At 46.6% G+C, this 18,626-nt stretch overlaps 1 protein-coding gene across 2 annotated transcripts in view; it reads left to right on the top strand.

The window, feature by feature from the left end:
* The window catches only part of LOC137595772 (receptor-type tyrosine-protein phosphatase gamma-like), a 170,200-nt gene that overhangs the window by 136,986 nt on the left and 14,588 nt on the right, over window positions 1–18,626 (top strand). For both annotated transcript variants that reach the window (XM_068316045.1, XM_068316046.1), the window contains exons 7-13: window positions 1,226–1,383; window positions 8,632–8,833; window positions 11,509–11,693; window positions 13,134–13,242; window positions 13,321–13,370; window positions 14,169–14,823; window positions 18,340–18,493. In XM_068316045.1, the coding sequence (XP_068172146.1) occupies window positions 1,226–1,383; window positions 8,632–8,833; window positions 11,509–11,693; window positions 13,134–13,242; window positions 13,321–13,370; window positions 14,169–14,823; window positions 18,340–18,493 (1,513 nt within the window). The remainder of the gene's footprint in view (window positions 1–1,225; window positions 1,384–8,631; window positions 8,834–11,508; window positions 11,694–13,133; window positions 13,243–13,320; window positions 13,371–14,168; window positions 14,824–18,339; window positions 18,494–18,626) is intronic.

The following is an 18,626-nucleotide window of genomic DNA, read 5'->3' as shown; positions in this document are numbered from 1 at the left end:
GGTTCGATGTTCAAAGAGCTCGTCAGACTCAAGACGTCACCGGGATGAAGGCATATCCCCAACGATTATAACACTTTTGATTGTTTTTAACTTTATTTTCATATCAAAATGTAACCCTAGTTTGTATTCAAAGTGGACAGCTTGTCACTGTCACTCCTTCCCCAACTCATCGGTCCTGTTTTCCTGTCTTCTTCTTCTCTCCATCTCTTTGCGTTGCTTTTCATGTTTGCCATATTTAAGTGCCTCCAAATAGATAAAAACAAATGAAAACAACGTTGTGGCCAAGACCCAAAAAGCAAGTTTAGTCCATGTTGGCTGGCTGCGTTGAATTAAATACATTTTCAGGTAACGCTAACATATCACAGTTTTCTGTTTGGCATAGCACAACAAGGAGAGGGTTTTGCATGAGGAAATAGGAAGAACACAAGGACATGAAAAATCCTCCTTCATAATCTGTCGGCGTTCTACACTCTAGTGAAACAACCAAAAATTTTATATGCAGATGACATTCAGTTATATATTTCATTTAAGTGGTTCTTCTAAATGTGTTAAAAGGTGTTTACTCTTCTGAAACCAAACTGTTGTATTAGGTTCTTACTTCCTATAGAGATTTGTCTGCACTTTTTAAAAAGCAGAACTCTGTTTGCACGAGTAAAAAGAGTGTTTACACAAGAATTTTGAGAATCTGAATTTAGTTTTTGTGGTTTTGTTGATCGTATCTCGATCCGTGTTGCTCAAGGACAAACGGGAGCCTTGTCTCTAGAAACTAGGTTGTGTTCTAAGATTAATCATTGGGGGACATCGTGGTGTTAAAACGAAGAATTTAAGAAGATACGTAAAACTGGAGGTTAAAAAGCCAACTGGCCACCTTTATCGTTTCATTCAGGCTCGTTCCTCTCCTCCCAACGGTCCACGGTCTGTTCCATAACAATGCTGATTTTGTTTGGATCCACATTGTTAGAGAATAATTCCATCATAGAGTTGATTGTATGCCATCCAATCCTGAGAGGAGTATAATTATAGGTGTTTGGCGCAATCATGTCTGTAAATAGGAAGGCATTGAGCGAGGCAGGCACAATGCAAATGGAATCAATACACAAACCTAAGGGCTGCGGAACGGCGGCGGTTGGATGTGGTCCAGAAGCTTGATGGCAGTAGTTTAGTGTTGTGTAGCTCAAATCGATCTGACAACTGTCCTACCCTACACCCCCCCTCCCCCCGGCAGAAAAAGAGACCGTCCTGGAACCATTTGTGCTGCGGGACCTGCTGCCGGCCTCGCTGGGGAGTTACTACCGCTACACCGGCTCACTGACCACCCCGCCCTGCAGCAAGGTGGTGGAGTGGATCATCTTCAGCCGGCCCATCTACGTCTCCTACAAGCAGGTGAGGAATTGAGAGCGTCCAAAGAATGTGAAATCCTCGGGGTTCTAGGACGATGTGGGCGGGTTGGTTTATTGGTTTAGCAAAGAGAATCAGAGGTGGGCGAGCTTTTGTTTGGAGGGGAGAGAATGTGTCTCTAAGAAACCTTCTCTCTGGCTTCCTGTCACCATGACGCTGGTTATGACGACTGTTTAACGCCCCCATTTTGGAAGAAGATCCCCAACGAGGAGTTCATGTGGTTGGGTTGGTATGTTTGTCTGTTTGTTAGCAGGATTAGCAAAAACTAATGGGTGGATTTGCTTGAAATCTCCACCAAACAATCAGGATCAGGTTCTGGTTCCAGATAGTCTTTGAAGGGTTCTCTAACATAGACCAGTTGAACCAAAATGGGCTCAAATCAATTAACGTCATTCATTTCTACGCGTCTTCCAGCTTTGTAAGGAGGTGTTCAACCTTGTATGGAATGTCACGGCGGCCGTAGGGGGTAGCCTTGAGATCAGGCTCCAACGTGTTCCTAGTTCCAGGGAAATGGACTTCCATATCTCATGGTGGTCTCTCCAGCCTGAAGCTATTTCATCTGTGTCCCAGAAACATAATTTATTATCTCAACATAATTAAGTCATCATAACAAGAACGCAGGTCACACTACGATCATTAGATAATTGTATTATGATCAAGAAATAATGACCTGAAAATATCTTGAGTCAACAAACGTCTCTTGGGTGTTGGGTTGTGATTTGCAGTAACAAACAAAAAGAAACTAAGAAGCTTCTTTTTTCAGGCTCGCAGGACTTTTTCTAATATTTCTATCCTTTAGTTATTGATATTGTAAAATAGAGTTTTGTGAGTTCACATGCGTCCACACGTCCACGATGAAGGTTATTCCAGCATTACAAGTCCAATAACGATTCTTCGTGTGATTATTTCTGTTCTCCAGTCCGAGACGGAAACCGGGTTAAATTCTCGACGTATTAAAGTCGGACGTGGCGTCAGAATTTTACCTTGAGAGTCTCTACATGAGGACAGGAAACGTCCAGGCTGCTCCTCCTCTAGCTGTTTGACTCCTACCATTAACTCCTCTGACTGGAGTCAGGAAATGATTATTTCAGCTGACTTTAACAAAAATTGGTTCAATAGGTCCTCCTGCAAAGACAAAGCGAAGATAAAACTTAATGAACCCGCTTCCAGTCTTTGCTCCGCTGGATTCTTGTCTCACATCCAATTTTCAAAGCTGGTGTTTTTTTTCCCAGACTGCTTAAGCGACCATAAAGAGATTATATGGAGGATGTAAAATATTCAAATCACCACCAAAATTAATTAAACTGAGACGGCATCAGAAAAGCATACTTGTTTCTTAATGATTAGAATGGAATCACAGCTGATGTTCAAGATACCAACAGTCTGGTTTCATTGAGGTCGTCAATAAACAGAAACTTTCCAACCGCTCTTAGTCTAATCTCATCTTCATGTCTAAACAACAAAATACCAACAGGTTTTGTATCAGATTATTTTTTCTCTAAATATGTTTTTTTTTTTCCAGTGAATTTTCGTGGGATGCAAATGAAAACCAAAAAGAACAACAGTCTCTTGTTTTCATAGATAAAAATGAACCCACACATAATCATGACTCCACTTTTTCCACAAGAAGGTAGATTTGGGGGGCGGAGCTCTCTGCTTTGCTCCTTATTGGTCGCTGGTGGTCACAGAGGATTGGATTGCCGGGCAGAAAAGATGGATAAACGAAAAAACTGTTCACTGTGACCATTGTGGTCGTCTTGCCTCTATTTGTGAGGCGTGTTTCAGACTCTATTTGTGAAGCGTTTTTCACAATCTGTATATGAAGCATGTTTCAGACTTTATTTGTGAGGGGTGTTTCAAGTCTTTTTGTCGGTGGTGTTTCAGACTCTTTGAGGCGTGTTTCAGACTATTTGTGAAGCATGTTTCCGTCTCTATTTATCAGACATGTTTCAGACTCTCTTTGTGAGGCATGTTTCAGACTCCTCGTGAGACATGTTTCAGAGTCTATTTGTGAGACGTTTCAGACTCTTTTTGTGAAGAATGTTTCAGACTGTTTATGAAGCATGTTTCAGACCCTCCTGGCCAAACACTAAACTTTCTGTCGTTGTAGTTTTTATAACCGAAGCTTGTCATCGTCTGCTGTCTTCTGATTGGCTCTTAAAATAAACCCAACACCTAATGCCATCAGCGGATCTTTATTCTCGAAATGAAAAGAATCGACTTTCCGATGCAGACCCAGCTTCAGCTCGCGATCATAAACACCGCCTCCTCACTGGAAACCACGATGAAGCGAGATGAGAGTCTTTTTAAGCCGAGTCGTGGCTCCAGTGTTTGTGGAGGAAACAAAACCCCCCCCCACCCCGCCAATCTCTCCAGACGCCCTGCTAATGAGACCAAATGAGTTTTCCTGGGGAAAGCGGAGGAGTAAGCCGAATGCAGACGACGTATCGGTTTATCCGCCTCCAAGACGATCGGATCAATGCGAAGCAGCGATGAGGAGACTTTAAAAAGGCTGATGAGAAGAGCGATGAAGAGCGATGAAGAATGCAGGCGCAGACAGGAGGCAGGAGGTGATCCTCTTTAAGCACAAACTGAACTTAAGCGGGAACAGAGGAGGCTAAAAAACAAGATAGTCCACCACAGAAGAAGAAACAGCGCCACCACCTGTCGGTCACGCCCTCATTGTTGTTTGAACACTGGAAAATTCCTCTTTAATAGCACTCAGGCTAATTGTTTTAGCTACTACATAGCATATTGGTAAGGAATTAAGGAGGCCGACACCCACCCAACAACGCCAAACGGAGTCCGTTTGTGCTTTTATTCTGAAAAATGGTTCAGAACCCCAAAGAGACAACCAACAGGTTCAGCTGGAGCTTCTCTGAAACACGTTAGCATCACACCTGCTCCTCTTCCTCACGATGGGGGAGAACCTGGAGAGGTGTTAAGGTGGACCTTCACAGCAGAAGATCTGGACTCACTTGGAAATGGAGTTCTGGGAAAACCACCAGCGGAGGTGGTGAGGAAGTGTTGACCAGGGGTTTCATCATGGTTCCTTCTGCTGTTTCACCCATGGAACAGATGTGAGAAGACACCGCACGCTCTAAAGCAACTTATTTAACCTCACGACCAGCACGGGTAAAGAAGGCGGGGCTTATAACCTCAGCATACACCCACCTGTTTGGCGTCTTCGATCCGTTCTCGTCGTCTTCTCGATGTCTTTTAAGCTCCTGGACCGATCTGAAGACATATTCCATTGATTTATTATGAGTTGCTAACAGCTACTAGCTGCTAATGGCTACTAGCTGCTAATGGCTGCTAGCTGCTAACTGCTGCAAGCTGCATTTTAAGTCTTCTAGTTGCTAACATAAGATGTGGTCAAAACGTAGGCACACGATGCCATTTACCTTCAACACCAGGCGTGAGTCAGGCCACGCCCATATGCCTGGCGTATGATAATAACAACAACAACAACACAAACATAGACAACCAACCAATCACGTGCAGATGAATTAAACTCACCTGTCGACCTGCGATGTGAGAGAAATCACCCGCATCCTTCCATCTCGTCAGACTGAATGTAAATCCCAGGCTAGGCTATCGCTAACGCTAACACCAGATTGCCAATCCGTGGGATGAATTATCCTGATTCGTATCATTCCTTCACCGCGTTTTCTTTTATTTATCGCAAAGGTGGGAAATGATGCAAAGACCAGTGGAATACGAAAGGTGGAAACATTAATCAAGCGAGACGAAGGAAGCGACGATGGGGGCATTGCTCATCCTTCCTGTTTGGGTTGATTCCTGACCATTATCTCTCTGAACATATTTAAAGAGCCTCTTTTGAAGTCCTTTTGTTCCCGTCTTTTCTTTTTTCTCTCTCTCTCTCTGGAGAAAACATCACAGGAAAAAAATAAAAGATAAAAGGAGGAGGTTAGAAAGAGAAGAACACGGATGATGACTGTCGTTATTGTCTCGCTGCCTCTTTGTATTTTATTTCTCGCCCCGTCTTTCTACCGTCTTTTTTTGTTTTGGATGATCGTTGAAGTAGGTCAGCGGGAGTGACAGCCGTTGCTTTGGGCCTGCTTTTAGAGCCGATCAATGCTCGTGTGTCTCTCTGGCGCAGAAACTCACCTAAAATGCCTTCATTTTCCGACACGACGACTGAAAGCGAAGCGCCTCAGATGTTTACAAGCCTAAGATGACTCACGCCACATCGCATTCACCCCGAATGTGAGCCGCTAACGGGGGGGAAAGCGCTGTCGAGATCAGGCTCCTAGTGGCAATTCCAAGTGGGACATGTGGGAATTTTTCATAATTTCCCATCTGGCATGGCGGGTGACTGAGCCAACATTTCCAGAAAGCAGAAAAAGAAGCAGCCATATGGGTTTGTTTTTCTCCTTGAGGTCTTTTCAGGAGATTTACTGTTGTTAGAATGTAAAATACCTCCGTAAACACTGATCTGCTGATTTGCGTGTTTATTATACGTTTAGATGGAATCCTTTTGGACACGTTTAACACTTTTATGCTTTGCCAAATGGGATGGGGATCTGCAGCTAACCGGCGTGACGTCCGGCACCCCTTCAGGGCGTGTCTATCTGCCTTCTGGGCGGAGAGTAGACCCTACAGGCTCAATTAAACCAATCAGAGTTAATCGGCCATTCCCTTGAAGTGGCCAACACACCAGCCGTGAACTTTTGCCAACACAACTGGTGTAAATATGGGCGACGCCAACCCTCCGTTGGGCAGTTCCAATCCGTTTCAGAGCAGATTTGAGAGTAAAGGGGGCGGAGCCAGAAAATAGGAGAATTTATTCGTTAGATTTCTGTTGCTTCTTCAGACGGGGGGGGTTTTCAGATGAGTATCCACAACCTAAAGCTCCGGTTTTTATCGTTCTCTGGGACAAAAACCGTGACTTGCAAACCCAATAACTGGCGTCTCTTTACCTCTTTGTGAGGGAAAATAAGAGTTGAAAACGTCAGATGGGGTTTGTTTGTTTTGGGGGTTATTTTTTTTCTTCCGGAGCTGAATGTGATTGCAGAAAACACAAATCCCAAAGCCCACAGGCTGCTGCACAACAAATGTAGAACGGCCATAAAACACCACGCCGGCGTCGGCGACCAGCTTTAGGGGTGACTTTCTCACATGATGAAAGTCAAATCTGAGCGTCGGAGCAGAGGATTAATAAGAAACAGCTCCGGTCAGACTCCAGTGTTTACTGAGCCGTGGTACACCCTCGGGGTTGGCGCCGGACAAAGACAGAGCCGAGGTAACTCTGATGAAGGAACAAACAGATCGGAGTCTTAAAGTGGCGCTTTGTGTTCGGTTTAAAGACTCGCCTTGTCGCGACCCGATCGTTTGAACCGCTCTGAACCGGTTTCTCTGCTCCTTCCTGCTTCCAGGTAACATTTCCCATCATGCATTCAACGGAATTCTGGTTCCTCTGCTATTTAAAGTCTTTTAGATTGTTAGCTTTATCGATCTTTGCCTCTAAGGGTTATTAGGGGTCTAATTGATGATCTTTAATGGACTAAAGTCTCGGCTTTTGTCTGACTTTGTCGTATTTTGGGTATTTTTTTGTTGTTTTTCCACCAGGATGAGTCGTAGACTTTGGCAGACACAACATAGAGTCGATTCTTGAGTCCAATTTACTCAAATATGTCAAAGAAATTCATGCTAAGACTCCAGAGACGCCTTATTTGGCTTTGGTTTCCTTGGTTCCTATGTTTTTTTTATATTTCAGAGCATGTAATTGCTGCACAAAGAGAGTCACAGGAACAATTTGCTGCTCTCAGGCCTGGACTCACAGACATTTACCTTCATTAAACTAAAGTTGCCTCTCGCCGCCCCCTTCTTCTTCGTCTTCTTCTCCAACACTTCCGTGCTCACAAGCTGTTTGCCTGCTTCCAAACACATTGTACAGTTATCCATCTGCCAGCGCAGACAGAGAGATGACACTTCCATCACACAGAGCAAATCCATGTCTGCTCTCTCTTCTTGCCACCTAGAACACGTTTGACAAATGGCAACATGCAGGAGGAGGCCAACTTCAATATCGACTCACAGACGAACAGAATGCTCACAGACTCGGAGGGAAATTCATCATGTAGGGATTCGAATCAGTTTAACCAAACGGGGAGTTTAAACCCACCTAATTAAAATAAAAATTAGCTTTTAAATATGAACTATTAAATAATTACAGAAAAAATCTAATTTTTTGGAAAATAAGGTCTTCAAGGAACCTTCTGTCAAATTCGTCCAGAAATATTTTTAAAGGGATTTCTATATATGAGCTTTAATTTCTATATTTTTTGCAAAATCTGGAGTTTTAAAAATGTGCAAAATGCACATGCACTCGTCCGACTTTCAGATTTTTCAGGACAAAATAATCAAATTTATGATGTATACATCTCAAAATCCCTAAAAGGCCAACTGTGTCAAAAGGATAGCTGGATTTAAAGCGTTAAATGTGTAATTTTTAGGGAATTTAAAGAAATTTTCGACAATTTGGTTTCAGATAAAAACATAATAAACAAGTTTTGTTGTCACATTTTATCACAGACGATGATAAACACGAGTCTCGTCACTTCAACAGGAGGTGATTAGTTTAGCCTAGCTTACTTGAGCTTAGCTTACTTAAACCGCTACCAGGACAAAATATTCATTTGACTTTTGTTTCTAAATTTCTATTTTTGGAATAAACAGACCTGTTTACTAGTGTCTTAATATCTCTGCTGTGGCTTTAGGTGAATCCAAAAACAACAAGAAAAAACAACAGGTGGTGGCGCTGTTTCTTCTCTGAATTATGGGGACTGAATGCTCCGGTGGCGTACCACTGCCCCCTGCTGGTTGTTAGCAGCAATCCCTTTAACTCCTCTGTGATTACTATCAGATCCATTATTTTCTTTAAAGCTAATTGTGTCAATATGATTTAAACAGCATCTCAGGGTGTTTTTTACTCATCGCTTTGGTAATAATACATTCTTCTCGCTGCTGTCGGACTCATTATTATGTCTGACACCCTCCTTTAGATTCTGTTTTCCGTAAAGCGACTTTACTTTGCTGCAGCAGCGACCCACTTTCCTCACGAGGACCATTAAAACTCGTCTCAATTAAACGTCTGCAGTGGATTCTCGCGTTGTGTGTTTTTTTAAACCGAGCTAATCTTGCTGTTTTTTGGGGGGGTTTTTTGCTGCGTAATGAAAGTTAAACTGTTCTCCTCCTCTTCCTCGACAGCTGGAGGCGTTCTACTCCATCTTCACCACGGAGCAGCAGGACCACGTCAAGTCCGTCGAGTACCTGCGGAGCAACTTCAGGCCCCTCCAGAGTCTGGACAACCGTCACGTGTTCAAGTCCGCCGTCAAGGACGCGTGGCTGCCTGACCTGAGCGACGGCGGCGGCGGCGGCAGCGGCCCCTACGGCACCGAGGCGTCCAAAGGTAGGAATGCCGGAGTTTCATCTTCTTCTGAACATCCTTGATGCTAACTCTCCAGCTGCCATTGATGGTTTTCAACGGGGAAGAATGGGCGGAGCTTAAAAAGTCAGGCTTCTTATCGTGGGATTTATCGTCAAGACGACTAATCCAGTTACGGAACAGGGGATGGAGATTCAGAGGAAGTCGCAGCAGCTATTGATGAAATATAATGTCAGAGCCCACCGGCGAGCGAAGGCCGTGTCGTTCTGAGCGAATTATTTTGCGATTGATCGAGAAAATACCGATAAAAGTCCGAAATATCGGAGGAAGTTCAATCGATTGACAGCAAAGAGTCGTCAGCGAAACATCTGCGGTTCATCCCTGCCCCCACTTTTTATTCATCGCAACCAACGCCACCTTTCTCGTTAAAGCTTTGCCTCTTTACTGCCCCCTTGTGGATGCGAAGATACCAACGTTAAATCCTCGACGGGGGGCAGATAAAAGCGACAGCGGTGAAGGATTTAGAGATAACCACTGGTGTCAAAACGAAGAAAACACACTAGCGTTACAAGCTATGCTAACACCTAGCGTAAATACATTCCCGCACTTCATCGTCAGAGTCTTCGCCGCTCGTCGTGGAGTGGTCCGATATTCTCACGTCATCTGCGGGCGGCGTGAGCTAATGCTAATAAATGAGAGGAATTGAGCGACGCTCACACACCGCTCCGGCTCGTCGTTAGCGGGTCGCTAACTCCCCCAGCATAAGGCGGTGGGAGGGCCAGCCGCCGCCCCCCTCCCCCCCGCTGCCTCATTACCGCTCAAACGCCACACAACGTGTGTGCGTGTGTGTGTGTGTGTGTGTGTGTGTGTGTGTGTGTGTGTGTGTGTGTGTGTGTGTGTGTGTGTGTGTGTGTGTGTGTGTGTGTGTACACACGAGCATCTGTGCTGTGTCAACTGTCCTAGCAGGAATCACTGCCCCCCCCCTTCAAACACACCTCCATATGGTCGACCAGGAGAGAGGTTCATCACCTTAATGTACACACTGTATACGTGTGTGTGTGTGTGTGTGTGTGTGTGTGTGTGTGTGTGTGTGTCCTGGCGTAGCGTGCTGCAGGACGTCCTTGAGCGCTGCAGGAGAACACACTCGCTGTAGGAGGAGGTGACGAAGAGGAGGAGGACAAAAACACAACCACACTGTGACAAACAAACAGACCTCCCACGCAGCGGCGTGTGTGCGTGTGTGTGTGTGTGTGTGGGGGGGGTGCCCGGTGGACGGGGTGGGGGGGGGTTGGTCTGTTATACTCAGTAGTGACAGTCGCTGGATCGTTGCGACTCAACATACAGTAAAATTATTAACACAACTGGAAAAACTACAGTTTAAATGTAAGGAGAGGAGATGGACACGCCCCCAGGAAGTGGTTGTCCAATCAGAAAACTGTCCTTCATTCCCGTCTCTGTTGTGTTATAGTTGGTGTGTTACACTGTTTTCACCTGTCTGTCGTGTTATGGTTGTTGTGTAATACACACACACACACACACACACACACACACACACACACACACACACACACACACACACACGCCCGTCTGACTCACATTAAATTGTTATTGATCGCTGGGCTGCGGGTCAGACAGTAAACAAACACTTTCTCAGATTTGAGTCAGTTCCTCTTAAAAAGGATCAGGAGTTGAAGTCGGGCTCAGGAGGAGGACGGTGTGGAGACCACAGACCCGTGCGCCGGCGCCCCCTGCTGGCCGGGATGCCAACAGGCAGAAACATGGTGGAACGTAACGGAATCCAGTCGTTATCCTGAACCAGAATCCACTCAGACTCGTTTGATTGATTGATCGATTGATTGATCGCTCCTCGATTCGGCGTCCTTCGTTCCACCAGGTGTTCGCTCAGAAAACCATGACACACACACACACACACACACACACACACACACACACACACGAGCTGCAGACGTTTAATCATTTTGGTTCCAGCAGGAACGTGGTTCTGTTATCAATCAGCCGCGTTCACCAGCCAATCACCAGCGTGACGCTCAGCATGGAGTCGTCGTCGTGTGGCGGCGGCGTCGTACAGTTACAGTAGAAGCCGCCCAGGACGGCGGCGCTCGCTGGTTTAATGAATCTGAGACGAGAGAAACGATTGCGGTTCCTCACGACTGAGACGATCGTTAGTGACATCATTAGTGACATCATCAGTCACATGATTAGTGACATCACTGTCAGTAAAACAACAGGAAGTAAATGAATGTGAAAGGAAAAACCACACGACAGACGGTTTGATTTCATTCACAAGAAAGAACGACGGATCCGATCCAAATGTTGGATTCATTCTGTCCAGTTTTCAGCTCCTCTGCATTGATGATGTCATCCAGGCTAATGATGACGTCACACACTGTATTGATGATGTCATCCAGACTAATGATGACGTCACACACTGTATTGATGATGTCATCCAGACTAATGATGACGTCACACACTGTATTGATCTGTTTCTCCTCCCTTTGTTTCATTTCCTGTCTGGTTCTTCTCATCTCCACTCTCCTTTCTCCCCTCTTGCTCTTCTTCCTCATTAACCCCTTCTTCTCACCTACCTTCATCCCGATCATCCTCACACGCACCCCCCCCTGCTTCTCTACCTACCTCCCTCTCCCCCCGTCCCACCCTCCCTCCCCTCCCATCCTCAGTGTGCAGCAGCGCCCCCATCAACATGAAGGTGCAGCACGTGAACGGCAGCGCCCTGGTGGTGCGGTGGGCCCGTCCCGAGGTCACCTACCACCCCCCCATCCTGCACTTCCTGGTGTCCTACAGCTGGACCGCCCACGACGACAGCTACGAGGAGACGCACCTGACCGACGCCCACCACAAGCTGGTGTGTGTGTGTGTGTGTGTGTGTGTGTGTGTGTGTGTGTGTGTGTGTGTGTGTCTGCAGGGGTCTGACACAATGAGTTTAATATAATTCCATATAAACACTGATTGCATCATTGGAAAATGTGAGTTTCCTGTTTAAAAGAACAAAATGTGACTTTAAAATTTTTTTTTATTATAAAGTAGTTTTTTTAGAGGTTTTAATTCGGTCGATGTTAATCCGTCTGGGGACTGAAGCGTTTGATCAAACGCCAACCGAGCAACATCCTCCATCATCTCCATCACAAACGGTCTCATCAGGAGCCAGAATGAGCTGTGAGGGGAGGTTTTGGAGGGGGGGGTGTGTGTGTGTGTGTGGGTGTTGGTATGGGGGGGGGCATGGAGCTTTCATTCCCTCCATCATGTAGCGCCGGGCGGCTAACGGAATACTAATGCTAAGCTGGAGGCGATGCAGGACCGCCAGCCCGAGCAGAAAGCGTGACCTTGGGCCAGAGGCTCTGTGGGGGAAACAGGAAGCAGAGGAAAGGGATCAGACTGCCCCCTGGCTGCGAGGGACGGGGGGGGGGGGGGGGGCACGCGAGCTGCTGTCACCCGCCCTCCACCCTCCTCTTCCTCGCTTACCAACTTCCTCCCTGGCTTTTCGATTTTTGCTCTGCTGCCAAACGTCCTCCATCCAGGTCACAATGGGGACTTAGATCCGTGAGCCCGCCTCCTTCCAAACACACACTCACACACACACACACACACACACACACACACACACACACACACACACACACTCCAGTCACAATCAATGGGAAGCCCTCTGGGGATAAAACACTCTGGACGGGATCATTTTGGGGGCCAAACCAGATTCAACAGAAGGTGAAATTGAAACATCCACCTTGTTGACAGCTGATTAGCTCCACCCAGCTAACGCGACCGTTAGCTGGACAAACGGCGGTCGGTGGACCCCCACCCCCACCCCCCCCTTGATGGAGGATATGTTGATCTCCGCTGCCGATGACACCCAGAGGAACAGGATCACCTAAAAAAAACTCCAGTGGGAACGTCGACGTATCTTATTCCTGATTCCAGATCCGGATCCGATCGTCTGTCGCGATAACGGCGAATGGATACGCGTCAAGAAAAAAGTCCCACTGGAAAATTAAAAAAACGGTTAAAAAAAATCTGCGATGCAGTAAGAATCCGAAACTGGAGCATCATGGGAAAGCAGCGGTTAGCATTCGGCTAAACGTCGGAAGATGACGGAGACTTAAATAAAAGGTCCCCACAAAGTTCGTTCGCCGGAGCCTCAATGCGTTCACACACACCTAGCGTGTTTTGAGAAAGTTTGAGCTGTAAAACGGTTTAAATAAGGAAACCGTGTGTGTGTGTGTGTGTGTGTGTGTGTGTGTGTGTGTGTGTGTGTGTGTGTGTGTGTGTGTGTGTGTGTGTCGTCCAGGAGGCCATCATCTCCCCCGTCTCGGCAGACGTCCTCTATCTGTTCCGCGTCCAGGCCGTCTGCATGAACGACATGCGCAGCGACTTCAGCCAGAGCATGCTCTTCAGAGGTAAACAAACAAACAAACAAACAAACAAACAAACATGAACACACCTGGCTTTCTAAATCACGCCTGCTTTTGTTTCAGCAAACACCACCAGGATCTTCGAGGGGACCCGGATCGTGAAAACCGGAATGGTGAGGAAATCAGAACTTGTTCCATGTTTGTCCAGCAGAGGGCGGTGTCACCATTCCAAACAGTCGCCATGAGGAGGAAGTGGTTCATTCTGGAGGGAATATTCATGAAAATATTAATCTAGTTAAATATTTTTGACCCTTTCGAATAAGAAAAGTCAAACCGACGCTTCGCAAATCCGTAAATCCTTCCTTTAAGTGTTCGTGTTCATTTAATTTAATGAAAGGGGATAAAAATATAGAACCCAATGAAGTTAATGATGACGAAGGAGGAAGATGACTCCAGGAGAAATTCTTAAATGTTCAAAATAATGTGTCTTAATGTTCCGAACGAGCGGAGCAGCAGAGGAATGAAGATCACACACATATGAATGGATCTTAAATTATATCAGCGCCATAAAAATAAAAAATAAAAGGTCCTGCGTTATTCACTTAACAAATAAAGAGAACGCTTCAACAGCCTTGTGTTAAAATGATTGGATCCACTCCAAAGGAAGATCAATTATGTGCTCGTTTCCTTCCGCGTTTAATGGATTTGGTTCATCGGTTTTGACGCAGTTTAGACAAAAAAAAATGGTGAAAAATGTTTTTTCGCCGTTTTATAAAGAAGAAAACCGGGAAAGAAAAAAATTGATTTTATTCTCGTTTTATTCTCCTCTGACACCTCGGATGGTCCGATTATAATAATCATCATCATTAGCATTTAAAACGTAATTTCTAAGATCAATAATCTTAAATGTTTGTTGATCAGCTGATGTTTTCTTGTTTTGTTTGATTGTTTTACGCTGCCCCCCCCCCCAGCCGACGGTGTCTCCCGCCTCCTCCGCCGACATGGCTCCCATCTCGTCCGGCTCCTCCACCTGGACCTCCTCTGGCATCCCGTTCTCCTTCGTCTCCATGGCGACGGGCATCGGCCCGTCGTCCAGCGGCAGCCAGGCAACGGTGGCGTCCGTGCTGACCAGCACCTTATTGGCCGGTCTGGGCTTCAGCGGCGGCGTCATCTCCTCCTTCCCCAGCGCCGTTTGGCCGAGCCGGGCGCCAACTCGCGACCCCCCCGCTTCACGCCAAACCACCGAACCCGCCCAGCCCCCCAACGATGGTAGTAACGCGGGATCTGGAGGTGAGGATGTAGAGAAGAGTCGAGGGGAGGATGGGGGAAAGGAGGAAGAGGAGAAGGATGACGAGGAGGAGGAGGAGGAGGAGGAGAGGAAGAAGAAGAGGAAGGGATCAGGAGGACCAGAGAAGAAGAAGAAGACGCTGGAGAGGGACCCGCCCACCAGGACACCAGACGCCACTGCACAGGAAAAGAACCGGACCGGACCCGATCCAACAGGTCCGACATCTGAAAGGGGGGGCCAGCTGGTAACAGCATTACCCCCCTCCAGGGGCCCAGCAGGGGCCCACAGACCCAGAGCAGGAGGGGACAGGAAGCACTGGCCTTTCTCTGTCCAGAATGGTGAGTCAGCAGAATCTTCAGAACCACAGATTTCATATAGTGCAGAAACACAGAGTTCAGGTTTGGGTTCAGGGTTGGGTTCAGGTTTGGGTTCAGGTTTGGGTTAGAAGTTAAGGGTTAGGGGTTGGGTTAAGGGCTAGAATTAGGGTTGGGGTTGAGGGTCAGAGTTAGGGTTAGAACTGGAAGTTAGGGTTGGGGTGACAGTTGGGGTTTTGGGCTACTGTTAGTGTTAGGAGTTAGGTTTAGGGTTGTGGTTTAAGGTTGAGGTTTGGATTGAGGGTAGAGTTAGGTTTAGGTTTAGGGTTGAGATTTGGGTTGGGGTTCAAGTTGGAAGTTAGGGTTAAGTTTATGAGTTTGGGTTTAGGTTAAGGTTAGGTTTAGGGCTGGTGCTGGTGCTGGATGTATCAGTCCTGGTCCCTTTGGACCTTTGGTCTGGATTAAGAAAACGTTTTACCTCCTGGTCGTCCTCAGACGCTGGTTAGTAATGATCTAGTTGGGGGTCCTGGAGGTCCAGGAGGACTCCAGCTGGTTTTTCTTCACATCTTCATTTGCTGGTTTGTGTTTTTCGTGACGTGCGAAGTGTTTTGTTGGTTTAAAGAAACTTTAGGTGTGAATGTTACACCTGAAGATGAATCCTCCTGAATGTCGTCAGCCGAACAGGAAAAGGTTAGCTAGAGGTATTTACCATCTCATCAAGGATTCCACCAAAGAATCTGAATGAATGACCCCTCAAAGAATGAAATAATTCACCCAAAGAGTTCACATTAACATCTGAAGGACCTCTTAAAACGAGGTTCCTCTGAAACTGTGCATGAATGTCGGGCAGAGTGTGAAAAACTCTTTTCATTCACACCAATAATGTTGAGATTTCACTAAAGCTGCGATCTGATTTCTGTCCAATGAAGCATGAAGATGTAGCAGAGTGGCTGCTTTGAGTTCCTCCCTTAGATGTCGAATCAATGCGTTTGCATTTCTCTTCAGATTCAGATGAAGGCTGGGGAGGAAAGAATGTGACGAGTCAGGGGTTCTGGTCCAGAGGGTCCAGATTGATCCGCCACTGAAACTGAGATGCAGAAAGTTTACAGTATTAAAGAGTTGTAATGTCTGAGTTTGACCCAGGTTCACACGGTGAAACAGTCCAGGTTCACACGGTGAAACAGTCCAGGTCCAGGTTCACACAGTGAACATCACTCGTGTGTAACCGGTTTTCGTAGACGACTCTTGAACGTCTCTGGGCAGAACTCTGATCCCTATAAAAGTTCGGTTGCGTCAGTCGTCAAATAAAAGTCAACAGCGTGTTTTTTTATCTTTTGCAAACGGGCGTAACAAAGTTCTGAGCGTGAGCAGAAAACATTAAAACAGTAAAGTAGTGAGTTTGAAGTCTGCAGGCTAAGAAGTGGAAATCAGGTCCTGTTTAAAGGCCTGTCTGGACAGAGGTTTTAATGTAGTGAGTGGTGATAAATTGCGGTGATGTTGAGCGTTAGCAAAGCTCCGGTGGGAGCTCTGAGCAGACCTAATGCTCCCCCCTCCTCTCCCGCCCAGCCAATACTTTGCGTCGGGCCGCGAGCCAACACCACGGGACATCAATTCAATGTCAAACGCTTTGAAAGGGTCTGAGCGCTAAAGCAGACATAATTATGAACAAAAACAGTCTCTGATATTCCCTGGAAATGGCTTTCTCCATCTCTTCGTCAAAGCACATTTCGCTGGATGTTATTCCGTCGGAGCCGCGGCGACCGGAGGGCAAACACTTCAAAGTTGCACAACTTCATGAAAGTGATCGCTATGCAAATCCTGCTCGCAGTGTCTGTTTTTAAAAAACACGATTTTTGGTCCTTTAGAAAGCGACAAATGTAAAGTTGTGCGTTTGAGGGCAGAGACTTGGAGCCGTCTATTGTTTGGAACGTGATGAAACAACTGAGAGGGATCGTACGGAACAATTATTGGATGCATTTGGCGCTGATCAAACGGTTGTCAAGAGCAACAGAACGCGCTACAAGCTGTTAGCGAGCTAGCTAAGATACCATAAGATAAGATAGACGGATGGATATCTACCTACCTGTCTATCTAGGTAGAGGGGTAGGTTGGTTGGTTGGTTGGTTGGTTGGTTGGTTAGTTGGTTGGTCGATTGATTGATTGATTGATTGATTGATTGATTGATTGATTGATTTGTGTAGTAGTTGGTTCTGTTCCTCAGTGTATTTGTATCCTACCGATGATGATGATGATGTTATTGCGGGTCAATGAGGCCTCTGATTCGGCCCCCTAAACCCTGGCTCTCTCCCCCTCCGTCCCCGCCTCCGTCCCCCCCTCTGCCTTCCCTCTGTCCCCCCCTCTGTCCCCCCCCATCTCCTCTCTCTGATGTGATGCTGGCCTACTTTCAGACTGAGGAGACGAGGCCAGACTCAGCTGCAGGGAGAGAAAAAGCCTCTGCTCCATTTATAGTGTGTGTGTGTGTGTGTGTGTGTGTGTGTGTGTGTGTGTGTGTGTGTGTGTGTGTGTGTGTGTGTTGTCGAGGCTTTATTTATTTCTTTATTTATTTTGGGCAGACATAATCGTCAGGGAAACGGAGGCGGGGGTGGGATGGGGGGGGGGCTGAGGCTTTTTCTTCTCTTGTGATGTGAGGATGGAGATGCAGCGTTAGCATCAGCGCTAGCAGCTGTGGCGCAGTGCAGAGCTTCCCCCCCTGATGTGGCGTTGGGCTGCAGATTGACGGGCATGGGGGCCGGCGTCAGCTGCTGCCACGTGACGGCCGGGGCAGCAGGAGCGGGTAGGTGGCGCTAGAGACCGACCCAGAGTTGTGTGTTCCTACTGACGACGGTCTGTTTCCAGCTCTAGTTATGGTTGTTACTGTCGTGTCCGTATTTGGACATCCTCTCTCGGACGCCAGTTGTGAGAGCATCAGGTTTCAGGTTAACCTCTGTGGGGAATCGAACCATCGAACGTGTCCGTGCCTCCACATCCTCCACCTCGAGGGAGGAGGGGACGTTTTTGGGGCGTTGGATTCTCCGGCTTTTGGCAGAATTCAACAAAATGTTGGAATTTTGCCGAAATCTTTCATATTTTGGTGGTGATCCAGGTCACCACAGGTGGTGAGAGGCTGCACCTGCAGTTATTCCACCAGCAGGGGGCACTAGACTCCTGAGGAGAGCTCCGTTACGAGCTACTGTAGAAAAGGGAGAATGAAGAGGTGAGCTGCACAGATTGTTTGTTATTTATGAACTTTTACTGTTTGTATGCCGTTGTTTCCGTGGTTACGAGATTAATTTAGACTCATCCTGTGGGTGGCTTTTGTTCTGTTTTCAGTGACTGAAAATTGTTCGATATTGTTTTTCATCAAAACTTCATTCACACATTGTGTTGTGAAGAATATTTATGGGATGTTGGGAATTGGTTTTTTTTTTAATTTATCAATAACATATTCTTGTATGTTACATTTTACTTATGGTTCCTTCTTCCTCCCGTTACTCCTCCTTGTGGAGTTCATCAACTAATTTCACTCTCTTTTCCTTCCAGAACATCCGACCAGCATGACCAACCTGACCCGCCGGGCGGGGCCCAGGTCGGGGGCGGGGCCAGGCCGGGGGGAGTGGCTGGTGCCCCTGGTGGTGGTTTCTGCCCTGACCTTCGTCTGCCTCGTCCTCCTGCTGGCGGTCCTGGTCTACTGGAGGTACGTCCAGCATCCTCACCTGAGCTGCTTCTTTTAAACAGGTTCATGTCTTAGTTTGAATCATATATTTTATTCTATTTAAATAAAGTCTATTGATGGAGGATAAATTATGTTTTTAATTGTGCGTCAATCT

Source organism: Antennarius striatus, chromosome 5, assembly GCF_040054535.1.
Source record: "Antennarius striatus isolate MH-2024 chromosome 5, ASM4005453v1, whole genome shotgun sequence".
Lineage (NCBI taxonomy): Eukaryota > Metazoa > Chordata > Actinopteri > Lophiiformes > Antennariidae > Antennarius > Antennarius striatus.
This window is presented reverse-complemented; position numbering and strand designations above follow the sequence as displayed.